The 12894-nt window shown below is 45.1% G+C and overlaps 2 protein-coding genes across 2 annotated transcripts in view; one reads left to right on the top strand and one right to left on the bottom strand.

Annotated features, from left to right (window-relative positions):
• The window catches only part of LOC106609192 (conserved oligomeric Golgi complex subunit 5), a 103115-nt gene that overhangs the window by 28011 nt on the left and 62210 nt on the right, over positions 1–12894 (top strand). The gene's annotated exons all lie outside the window — the stretch shown is intronic.
• LOC106609193 (G-protein coupled receptor 22) lies at positions 2907–12072 on the bottom strand. The gene is made up of 5 exons (XM_014207708.3): positions 11754–12072; positions 8735–9722; positions 7808–7934; positions 5781–5927; positions 2907–5511 (listed from the first exon to the last, which is right to left on the bottom strand). Exons 3-5 carry the CDS (start codon positions 7928–7930, stop codon positions 4429–4431), a joined length of 1353 nt encoding a protein of 450 aa, XP_014063183.3. The 5' UTR covers positions 7931–7934; positions 8735–9722; positions 11754–12072; the 3' UTR covers positions 2907–4428.

Here is a 12894-nt window from a genome sequence, read left to right as displayed (position 1 = left end):
TTCAAATTGCCATCGATAAAATGCAGTTGTGTTTGTTGTCCGTAGCTTATGCCTGCCTTTACCATAACCCCACCGCCACCATGGGGCACTCTGTTCACAACGTTGACATCAGCAAACTGCTGGCCCACGCGACGTTATACATGTAGTCTGCGTTAGTGAGGCCGGTTGGACGTACTGCCAAATTCTAAAAACAAAGTTTGAGGTGGCTTATGGTAGAGAAATTAACATTACATTCTCTGGCAACAGCTCTGGTGGACATTCCTGCTGTCAGCATGCCTATTGCACGCTCCCTCAAAACTTAAGACATCTGTAGCATTGTGTTGTGTGACAAAACTGACCATTTTAGAGTGGCCTTTTATTGTCCCCAGCACAAGGTGCACATGTGTAGTGATCATGCTGTTTAGTCAGCTTCTTGATATGCCACACCTGTCAGGTGGATGGATTATCTTAGCAAAGGAGAAATGCTCACCAACAGGGATGTAAACAAATGTGTGCACAAAATTTGAGAGAAAAGCTTTTTGTGCGTATGGAACATTTCAGGGATCTTTTATTTCAGCACATGAAACATGGGGCCAACACTTTACATGTTGTGTTTATATTTTTCTTCATTGTATTTTCAATGTGACAGCATATGATGTTATCGAGCAATAACTTGGTGGTATTGCAATGTCTCATTTGACTCAATATCTTTGGCATATTTTAATCCACTTGTGTCTATGTCGTCTTCCTCTCATATCTCGGCTTTATTGGTTTCCGCTGCTGTGGGACCACAGCCCTGGCTGTCAGTCAGAGCGGATGAAGTGTCAGTCAGTGCTAACCGTCAGTCACAGCAGCCGGCCTCAGTGACCAGCTATAATGACCCAATGGTACTGAATGTCAGTCAATCACAGCAGCCAGCCCCAGAGACCAGCTATAATGACACAATGGTCCTGACTGTCAGTCATACAGGCTACTCACATGGGAGTGGAGGAAAGGAAGGAGACCGAGAAGAGAGGGAAGATTGAAGTAAGATGTGGGACAAGGATGGGAATGGAAAGGCAATTCATTGTGTTCAATTTATTGGCAAAGTATAGGTGGCAGTTGGCTAAGCCATTGAGAGGCCCAGCACCACAAAACACCTCCCCTCATATGAGCTAGACCTTTTTTGGTCATACATAACAAATGCACAACAACCTTTTACATAACAACCCTGGCACACAGAACACTCCAGAACACTAGAACACGCAGGGCCTCCGGAATCAAAAGCACTCCTCTTATCGGCCACGTGCGACCCTGGGCTGAGTGTTGTTAGAGGGAACAGAGGAGAGAGATACTGTATAGATGGAAAGGTAAGGAGAGAGAGAGTGAGAGATGGATAGAGAGAATGGAAGAGAGAGAGGGGGGCCTGGTGTGCAGTAAGTGAGCTAAGAGGGTGGGAAATGGTGTGGACCAGAGGCGGATATTTCAGTCAGATGGGCCTACTCTGAGTAGTTTTCCAGGTAGCGCCCGGGATGACATGCAGGATTAAGATGATGTCACCAAACACCGAGGAAGTATTCATGAGAAGTTGAACCAACTGTTCCAATCTTATCAGTAAGTTCCATTTGGCTCCCCAGCTGGCAATGCTGATAGGTCTATATTTCCTGAAGAACATTTGGTGGTTTTGACATCTCTGTCTAGGCTCATCTTTCTTCATCTCATTCTAGAACAGAATTCTGCTCCTCTCCGGTCTGATGACTCAGAGTTCTGTGAGACTGATCGCTTAGACAGACGAGATTACTCTGCTACTTCAGAGAGGAGAGCGGTTCAATGTATCCTCCTCGGCACTCTACTCATGTAGACCGATAGCCGAGGCCTATATAAAGAATAGGCTTGATGTTTTCGACCCATGAAATGTAGCCTGGAATCTAACCTTTGTGAACCTGTGCAGTGTGCACATCCTCCATGTAGGCATAGAAAATCAGTCAAGTTGTGAAGATTGTGGTACAGTGTTGGTTTGTCTATGCATTACTCATCTACTTCATATAGACAAGTGGTTCTTGCCTTCATTTGGTAATGGCACTTGAGGAGCGAGCCAACCTGTAGTGAACAGTTAGATGGATCTTCAATCAACTTCGCCAACCTGCCTTTAGTGCTGCTTGCTGGCAAACAGCCAGCCAAGTACCCCAGCTCTTAAAATGCTCATGGAGAGGGAGTGATTTTTAGGAGACTCAGAGGGCCATTCGATGAGGGTTCTAAAACAGAAAGCTTGGCTGCATACCATACCTATGACCTCTACAGAGTGGCTGTATGACGCCCAGCCAATCTGTTCCAAACCTTTTCTTTTTTTTTTTTTACGCCGTTCTCTTCCTGACCTCACATAGTGCCTCAACTGATATTTCATATGACCACACCCCACACACTGTAGGTCAAGTTGTTTACATCCCCTTCTCAAAAAATAATTTCTCAAAGGAAATGTACCCTATTATCTCATCGGCCGAGAGATATGAGAGGGATGTACATTTTACACACACTTGCCCAATACAAACATTGCAAGGACATCTTGAATGGCAGTTTAGACAAAATGTGTTTAGCCTTGAATGGCATTACAGAATATGAGTCATTCTTTAAGTGTCCAGACATTTCTCCCCTCGCTCACATCCCCTCCCCTTCCTAGCATCTAGATGCCCTCTCTCAGCTGCACAGATTGCTAGGTACAGTGCTGTGTGTCTGTGTGTGTGTGTCTGTGTGTCTGTGTGTGTGTGTGTGTGTGTGTGTCGGTGACCGCATCTCTGACACAGAATAGGGAAAACCACCTTGACCTTGCCGTGTCATGATGGCGGCGGGGAGGGAGAGTGATTGTGATGCATCGCCTGCCACAGTCAGCCTTTATGATCTAGCTAGCAGTGCTAGCCTTGGTAATCACAAGGCATCAAGTGGGAGAAAGGGGAGCTCGGCAAGGGCAAGTGTTGTGGCGAGTGTTGTATCAACACCACATAAGCCCGTGACCAGACCACTTCACAATTCTCCTCCCACTTGCCCCAGCCTTGCTAAGCGCTATGGACTGCAGTAGATCCGAGTCCTCAGTCACTCGCTCACTCTGTGTCCTCCAACTCCAACCAGAAAATACAGAATGATTTGCCAGTTGGCCTCTGTGTGATTATGAAAGGAAGCAGGCTCCAGTTTTGGCAGCCATGTTGTTCTCTTCACCCCGGCCTGTGGCTAGATAACAAGAGAAGTAGCATAACAGCTGCTTTACGGCCGGTAGAGGAGCTGGAGTCATCTCAGGATAGTTAGACTACAGGCGCTGATTATGTGTTGAAATCATAAGGTCATGTCTTAGTAATGCTGTGATTAGTTTTCAGATTGCAGCCTCTCGCTTAGGTTGTAAAGTGCTGCTTGCCTCTGTTTCTATCCCTCCATCTTACACTAAATCACACATATAACAGGCACATGGAAAGAGACTCTCAGAGGACAGGAAAGGGGGAAGTGGAATTTCACCTGTAAATATTTGTGGCGCAACACTGACTTGATGTCATCTGTGCCTTAGTGGCCAAGTTTACAAAAGCGTAATAAACTGGGGAATATGTGACAGAAGACCCTTTAACCAGAATACCCAACAGAATGGCCTCTAAACTTTTTTCACATTATTTATTATAAAAGGACAAATACTTAGTGCTTAAGGAAAAAGTCACCTATTTTAAATGTTACATCATATTTGTCTATCTCTGAGCTATGTTCTATCGATTCCAGGGGTCATTTGTTTTCATGTGTATCTGAGATAAAAGGCTATTCAAGCAGGCAGAAATACAGCCGGTATGACACATTTTGCATCATTGCTCATAGCTCAGAGATGCACTATACGATATAACATTCAAAATGGGTGAATCTTTCCTTTGTGTTGTAAACATATATTTATTCTATACACTGTACATGACTATACACAATAATTATGTTACGGGCTATAACAACACCATGCAGTAGGTACAGTACTTTGTTTAAATTGTCCTTGACACCACATCAACCTCTTACAATAAATAGTAATAAATTATCCCCTTTAGGGTAACTGTACAGGTAAAACACTTTCATTTACATTACTGCTTTGGATAAGTGGTTTCCCTTTTTTAAATGACTTGGTTCCTGATAATGTTTTGTCACCCTGTATGTGTCCGTTGCTTATTCCATTTTATTCTTATTTCACGTCCTCATAATCCACATTGTCTTATTCTGCATCTTCTGAACCGAAGCTTTTCTATCTTGACCTTGGCTCAGACTCATGTCTACCAACTCCCTCTAGCCATGCAGATATTCAATGGCTTCTCAGAAATTATCTCTTTATTTCACTTTCTCTGAAGATGGACATAGCTTATTCCAAGTTATCCCACTCTGCCACCTCTGTTGAGAGGTATGTCTTTCGACTTAACAACTGCCCCCAAGCCGCGCCAATCTTCACGATGCCCTATAGCCTTATCATGGATGACAGACGATGTTGTTTGATTCCGGATCCTGGGAAGATAGACACTTCTGCCTGACCTCCGTCTCCTCGAAGGTGACTTTCTTGTTGTTCCTCTTGGGGTCGATCCAGGAGTTGTGAATGACCACATTGTTGGGCGTGGGCTCAGCCTCCACCACGGACACCACCCTCTTCATCTTGCTCTTCAACACCTTTTGGAACTTCTGCCTGGTGAAGGCATAGAGCAGCGGGTGGAAGATGGTCGTCCCGTAGGCCATGACTAGGAAACCCAACCTCAACTTGACCGTGAAGTCTGAGGGCCCTGCGCTGAGGATGACCGTGTTGAGGACTGTGATGGGCGTCCAGCAGAGCAGGAAGGTGGAGATGATGAGTAGGGACATCCTGAAGACGCGTTTCTGCCTCTCCCGCCGTTCCCGGTGGCGTTTAACGGCCCTGCGCAGAGCCATGAGGACGGAGACGGAGGTCCGCATGGACAGGACCGCAGGTGGGTTTCCGCCCCCTCGGACTGCCCCGCTGCCCTGGGACGCATCTGTAGATTCCACCTGCGTTGCAGTAGTCAAGGAGATGGTCTTCTTCTTGCGGGGCTTCTTCTTGGGCTGGTTGTGTTGGAAGCGCGTCCCGATGCGGATGTTCAGTGCCTGGAGTATCTTGTAGTAGGTCACCAGCATGACTACGGCCGTGAAGAAGAAGATGGGGATCTGAGCCAAGAGGTGGTAGTACAGCCCCAGCTCTGTGTAGTACTCATTAGTATGGACCACAGAGGCAACTGCAGTCTGGTTGACGAACTCTGAGCCAAAATCACTGAAGAAGCCCACCTCCATGAAGGGGACCAGGAAACTGAAAAAGGACATAGCCCAAATTAAGCCCAGCAGAGCCACAACGCGGCCCATGGTTAGCATGCGGTTGGCTGGACGCACTGAGATGTCGTAGCGGTCGACAGTGATGGCTAGCACGTTCGAGGCAGTGGCTACGCTAGCGAAGGAGACACAGGCCTCGTGGAAGCAGCAGACCAGCGCTGTATCAGCCTCTAGGGGGAGGAGTATTACCACGGCAGTCAGAGGGATGCAAGACACACACACCTGGAACCAGAGAGATAAATAAAGATTACGATTATTATTAGTTAAATTTGTCTTCTCCTACAGCAGATATAGTGGCCTGCTTCCTGAAGAATCTTGAGATTTGTAACAGACCAATTGCACTGCAATCATCTCATCCTAGACACTCACTGGAATTTTCCCCACACATTGGTGTAAGGTCAGTTTTGTGTTCTCCCTCCCAATGGTTAAAGTTTGTATTTTCACTGATCCGAGGCCTGTGCCTAATGGAAACATCAAATACTGACACTCACTAGTACGTCTAGGACGTGCAGATTCATGGTGACGATGTTGGACACGGAGGTGATGAGGTTCTGCTTCATGCAGTAGAGGACCAGCACTGTCAGGTTACTGCTTAAGCCCAGCACAATCTCCAGCAGCAGGAACCCTGTCAGCGACACCTGGAGGATAATAGTATCATTATCGTAAAACTAAATGCTATCACAATAATAGTATTGTAATATCTGCTTGTATCGTGATAACCAATTTCATTGTGATAACTGCTTTCATTGCGATATACAGTTGAAGTCGGAAGTTTACATACACTTAGGTTGGAGTCATTAAAACTCGTTTTTCAACCACTCCACAAATTTCTTGTTAACAAACTATAGTTTTGGCAAGTTGGTTAGGACATCGACTTTGTGAATGACACAAGTCATTTTTCCAACAATTGTTTACAGACAGATTATTTCACTTATAATTAAGTGTATCACAATTCCAGTGGGTCAGAAGTTTACATACACTAAGTTGACTGTGCCTTTAAACAGCTTGGAAAATTCCAGAAAATGATGTCATGGCTTTAGAAGCTTCTGATAGGCTTATTGACATCATTTGAGTCAATTGGAGGTGTACCTGTGGATGTATTTCAAGGCTTACCTTCAAACTCAGTGCCTCTTTGCTTGACATCATGGGAAAATCCAAAGAAATAGGCCAAGACCTCAGAAAAAAAATTGTAGACCTCCACAAGTCTGGTTCATCCTTGGGAGCAATTTCCAAACACCTGAAGGTACCACGTTCATCTGTACAAACAATATTACGCAAGTATAACACCATGGGACCACGCAGCTGTCATACCGTTCAGGAAGGAGAAGTGTTCTGTCTTCTAGAGATGAACTTACTTTGGTGCGAAAAGTGCAACTTAATCCCAGAACAACAGCAAAGGACCTTGTGAAGATGCTGGAGGAAAGGGGTACAAAAGTATCTATATCCACAGTAAAACAAGTCCTATATCGACATAACCTGAAAGGCCGCTCAGTAAGGAAGAAGCCACTGCTCCAAAACCGCCATAAAAAAGCCAGACTACGGTTTGCAACTGCACATGGTGACAAAGATTGTACTTTTTGGAGAAATGTCCTCTGGTCTGATGAAACAAAAATAGAACTGTTTGGCCATAATGACCATCGTTATGTTTGGAGGAAAAAGGGGAAGGCTTGCAAGCCGAAGAACACCATCCCAACCGTGAAGCACGGGGGTGGCGGCATCATGTTGTGGGGGTACTTTGCTGCAGGAGGGACTGGAACACTTCACAAAATAGATGGCATCATGAGGGAGGAAAATGATGTGGATATATTGAAGCAACATCTCAAGACATCAGTCAGGAAGTTAAAGCTTGGTCGCAAATGGGTCTTCCAAATGAACAATGACCCCAAGCATACTTCCAAAGTTGTGGCAAAATGGCTTACGGACAACAAAGTCAAGGTATTGGGGTGGCCATCACAAAGCCTTGACCTCAATCCCATAGAAAATCTGTGGGCAGAACTGAAAAAGTGTGTGCGAGCAAGGAGGCCTACAAACCTGACTCAGTTACACCAGCTCTGTCAGAAGGAATGGGCCAAAATTCACCCAACTTATTGTGGGAAGCTTGTGGAAGGCTACCCGGAATGTTTGACCCAAGTTAAACAATTTAAAGGCAATGCTACCAAATACTAATTGAGTGTATGTAAACTTCTGACCCACTGGGAATGTGATGAAAGAAATAAAAGCTGAAACAAATAATTCTCTCAACTATTATTCTGACATTTCACATTCTTAAAATATAGTGGTGATCCTAACTGACCTAAGACAGGGAATCTTTACTAGGATTAAATGTCAGGAATTGTGAAAAACTGAGTTTAAATGTATTTGGCTAAGGTGTATGTAAACTTCTGACTTCAACTGTAAGCTTTAATCGTGCAATCTGCTTTTAATCGCGAAAATAGATTTTCTGTGATAACTGCTTTAATCACAATAACTGACGTGGAACAAAGTTTTAAGGAAAAGTAGAAGTGATGTAAGCGTGTACCTGGAAGCTGACGGGGTAGGGGGCGGCAGACTGGGTCATATCAAGGTCAGAGGGTTCCGAGGTGTCGAGGACAGTCACGTTGCTCATGGCGGCTTCTGAGATCAGCACAGGAGGGGTATGCATTATCCTAGAGAGACGTGGTGACAGAGGGAGAGGAGGGAAAGGAGAGAGATCAGAACCGGGACTGATTGCATTAACATATATGGGGGAGATAAAGGTGTTGTGTTTCACCACAACAGTGTATAGTATACATGACTATTGACTTCCCCTCATCTAGGTTTTATGTGTCTCATTGTCATCTCCTGTACCTTCAAAAAGTTGAAACTAGTTCATATGCGAGCATACAACAGTGTAGAATAGGCTATTTCTGTTCCTTTTAACTGTCAATCTGTCTGTCTGTTTTTGTGTCTGGGACTTTGTCTGAGTGTATTTTTACCTCACTGGGATTCCATTTAGTGTGAAATGTGGCCGATGTGTGAACCTTTCTCAATTTGTGATGTCATCTTGATGGAATCTTTCAAAAGGTGTCAATTATAAATCAAAAAGCCAATTTCCGCAGTTTTCCGCTGTGCTTTTGAAAAATGGTGTTCTGCTGTGCATGATAACTTTTTCTCTTTGTGGAAAGAGAGAAATGAGTACTCTCCCTTTTATTCCTTCATTGCTGACAGCTTTATCAAGTGTTAAGTTGTTGTTAGCTGACTAGAACTAATAGTGCTTCACTTATGTCAGTGTTTGTTACATTAGGTTTAGAGTTGTGTTTTTCGGCTACTTTGATCAATGTGTCCATGTTCTTAGGTATTTCAGTAATTCATGTCCTTGCTTTGCTTTGATGTCTAGATATAACCGTTTTTTTCCCCGTGTGATCTGTCCAGAGGCTTGTCCTGTCCAGAGAAACTGTCCAGAACCAGACAGTCCTTTTGTACTCACCCCTCCCTTGTGTGCTGTCTCCCCTTCAAGAGTCCATGAACCAGCCAGAGCTGACTTGCTGAGGCCTCAATAGGAAATCATAAGATTCAACCATAGTTCTGTATGTAGTAGTAGAAGAAATCTCCACTTGGCACACGTTTAATCCAAGTGGTGCAGCCCTTTGTCGAAATAATGGGAAGATTATTATGCCGATGAGTGCAGTTGGAGCAAGCTGAAACTGTATTTCTTGGATCCTTCCTTTTCTATTTCAAATTCAGCTCCACCATGAGAGAAAAAACAGTCCACCTTCAAAACATTTCTCGATTTTATTTCACCCAGAGGCTGCAAACAACAGTGATGGATCACAGAGGACTGGTCTGTGCTCTCGTACATCCAATAAAAACACCGTATTCCGATTAGGGAGAAGCACTGAGGATTCATTAAATGCAGAAACACATTCACTCATCGTCTGCAGTGGGCAGGGAGAGGATGTGCATTGTAGCATCCAGCCACGTGGTTTACTAAATGAATGGTTTCTTTTAGGCAGCTGCTTGTTGTTCTTTGTTATTTGATCTGTAGTCCTCCTTGGATCTTAACAGAGCCAGAGCAGTGCCTGGCTGATACTTAACTGTCCTCCTCTCTTCCTTCTGTACGTATCCCCCCCCCCCCCCGACACCCTTCAGAAACACCCCTTCATCACCTTCCAGAGAGCAGAGCAAAGGTCAATGGCCTTTCCGTCTCCTCCCACCTTGTAATTCCACTGGAGTGAGGCAGGATCACCTCAGTGCTGTGGCACCTTATACAAATTCAGACCAGGCTGGGAGGAAGGTCGTTAGCTACTTCGGCGAGAGGAGAATATATTAGAACACTGGGCCGCTAGCTATGTGGCGTTTGGTGCGCTCTCTCGCGTTCTCCCTCTCTTTCTATCTATCATAGAGTAGGAGAGGGGGACCAATCAGGGGATGACGTCATCATCCTTCTGTTTATTTTTCCTCCCTCAATCGTCGCCCTGGAGAACAAAAAGATGGAGAGAGGAAGAGACGTAAATGAAAGGAGGATAATGAATGAGAAGAAAGTGTGTCATGACATATCAGACCCAAATTATCATTATCCAGACAGTCTGTTGAGCTGTATCAGTAACAGCCTACTTACTGTACGTTAAGTTAACCCAGTGATAGAACTGCCTGTCTGTTATAGTGTGTTTTGTTAATAACCTCTAATCGGGTTTGTATTGAATTAATTATCCTCCCCCCCAAGAAAATGGGATGGAGAGACACAAAGAGAGAGGTGTTCTGTCTCTTGTTTGATTCATAGTGGATGTCTTACTTATTATACTGTTGGCTATTCAAGGCCTTCTGCTGTTCTTGATACTGTAGTCTCTGTCATGCGTTTGTTTGACAAATGAGCCCTCAGTCTTTGAACTGGTCCTTTGTGCAGGCTCCCTCCCTCTGTCATCTCGCTCACTTGCTCGCTCTCTTGCTCTCTCTCTCTTGCTCTCTGTGTCTCTGTCTCTCTCTCGCTGTCTTCATCTCTTGCTGTGGCTGTTTGGCTGTGTGTGAACAGAAGCTCAAGAGGGCCAGAGAGTGGTAGTGCTACTGGGCGAAGAGAGAAACTCATGACAAAGAGCATATGAGAGTATGATCCGTATGACACGGAACACCTGACGGGGTATGATCCGTATGACACGGAACACCTGACGGGGTATGATCCGTATGACACGGAACATGACAGTGTATGATCCGTATGACACGGAACATATGACGGGGTATGATCCGTATGACACGGAACACATGACGGGGTATGATCTATATGACACGGAACACTGACGGGGTATGACCCGGAACACACGACGGGGTATGATCCTTATGACACGGAACACATGACGGGGTATGATCCGTATGACACGGAACACACGACGGGGTATGATACGTATGACACGGTAACATATGACGGGGTATGATCCGTATGACACGGAACATATGACGGGGTATGATCCGTATGACAAGATAACATGTGACAGGGTATGACTCGGAACATATGACGGGGTATGATCCGTATGACAAGGTAACATATGACGGGGTATGATCCGTATGACACGGAACATATGACGGGGTATGACACGGAACATATGACGGGGTATGATCCGTATGACACGGAACATACGACGGGGTATGATCCGTATGACACGGAACATATGACAGTGTATGACGCAGAGCATATAACACTGTATGATCCGTAGGATCCGTATGACACGGAACATGACAGTTTGGGATCCGTATGACACAGAGCATGTGGTTTGGTTTCTGTTATTTCACACAGTGGCACTGCACACAGAGGTTAAGCCACTGGCTTTCAGTTATTCACTTGCACGCATGACAGCTCACAGAGCACTCTGAGAAGGTGTATTTGGTGTGTGTGTGTGTGTCTCTCTACGTGTGTGAGATGAGTGGAAGGCTCAGGCTGTTATGAGAGCGGTGTGTTTGCACCGCGCTAAGAGCAAGGCTTCAGAGACACCGCGCTCATAAGTGATGCTTAACATTAGCATCAGAGTGTTGAGTAAGTGGGCAGGCAGGAGAGGGAGCGGAAATATAATCCCTTTGGATGAGACTGTGTGCTGTATTGGTCAAGTTCTCTCTACTGTGTGACTGTAGGCTGGTGGAGCAGACAGGCAGAGACTGTGCTAGAACGCTATGGTACTGTACATGCAGTGAGCGCACACGGCTGGTGGTTCTTTGTCTGTTGGTACAATACAAGTGAGAAGTCTGCAGGCTTTTTGCTCCAGTTCTTTTGAACTCTGCTGATTAGTGTGCACATACTGTACAGTATGGTGGCGTTTTGACAACCGTTCCTCACAGTTCAGCAGAGATAGAAAATGAGAGTGCTTTTGTCAAGAACTGAAGTCATTACTGTTGTCATTTTGAGTTCGTTTTTGAACGCATCTGAAATGCATTTATTTGCTTCAGTGTACAAACTGACATTCATTATCAAGCGCGCAATTGTAACAGAGAATAGAGAAATCAGTGCAGTGATAGATGTTTACCTTGTCCTCTGAAGTAGTCGTGTGTCCGTCCTCTACCTCACAGCACTGTCAGCATAGATAGCCAGGTGGAACACTCTCTCCCAGGTAGAGTGAAGGAGGAAGAGATAGAGGAAAGGACCAGAAGCTGCTGAGGCGGTTTCTGGCTGTGTGTGACGGGTAAGATGGTGTAGTTAAGTCCTCAGGGTCTGTTTCCCGGGACTGGTCTCAATGAGAAGTGTGGAAGGATCCAGGCTGGAGTAGAGAGATCAATGTTCTGCTCTCTGGCTGTGCTGCGCTCTCCCCTCTTTCCCTCTCCCACTCTCACTCGCTCCGTCTCAGAGCACTAACAGCCCTTCCTACTCATCTCGCCCACCCACCCTCCCTCCTCTTCTCTGGCTGCATGTCTCTAACACTTTCTATTTCTCTCTGTATCAACCTTTTCGCTCTCAACATTCTCTCTCTCTATCAACCCCTCTCTTTTAGAGGTCGACCGATTATGATTTTCCAACGCCGATACCGATACCAATTATTGGAGGACCAAAAGAGCCGATACCAATTAATCGGCCAATTTTAATTGATTTTTTTATATATATATATTTGTAATAATGACAATTGCAACAATACTGAATGAACAATGAACACTTTTATTTTAACTTAATATAATACATCAATAAAATCAATTTAGTCTCAAATCAAATGTATTTATATAGCCCTTCTTACATCAGCTGATATCTCAGTGCTATACAGAAACCCAGCCTAAAACCCCAAACAGCAAGTAATGCAAGTGTAGAAGCACGGTGGCTAGGAAAAACTCCCTAGAAAGGCCAAAACCTAGAGAGGAACCAGGCTATGAGGGGTGGCCAGTCCTCTTCTGGCTGTGCCGGGTGGAGATTATAACAGAACATGGCCAAGATGTTCAAATGTTCATAAATTACCAGCATGGTCAAATAATAATAATCACAGTAGTTGTCGAGGGTGCAACAAGTCAGCACCTCAAGAGTAAATGTCAGTTGGCTTTTCATAGCCGATCATTGAGAGTATCTCTACTGCTCCTGCTGTCTCTAGAGAGTTGAAAACAGCAGGTCTGGGACAGGTAGCACGTCCGGTGAACAGGTCAGGGTTCCATAGCCGCAGGCAGAACAGTTGAAACTGGAGCAGCAGC

This window comes from Salmo salar, chromosome 07 (assembly GCF_965601325.2).
Source record: "Salmo salar chromosome 07, fSalSal1, whole genome shotgun sequence".
Classification (NCBI taxonomy): domain Eukaryota; kingdom Metazoa; phylum Chordata; class Actinopteri; order Salmoniformes; family Salmonidae; genus Salmo; species Salmo salar.
This window is presented reverse-complemented; position numbering and strand designations above follow the sequence as displayed.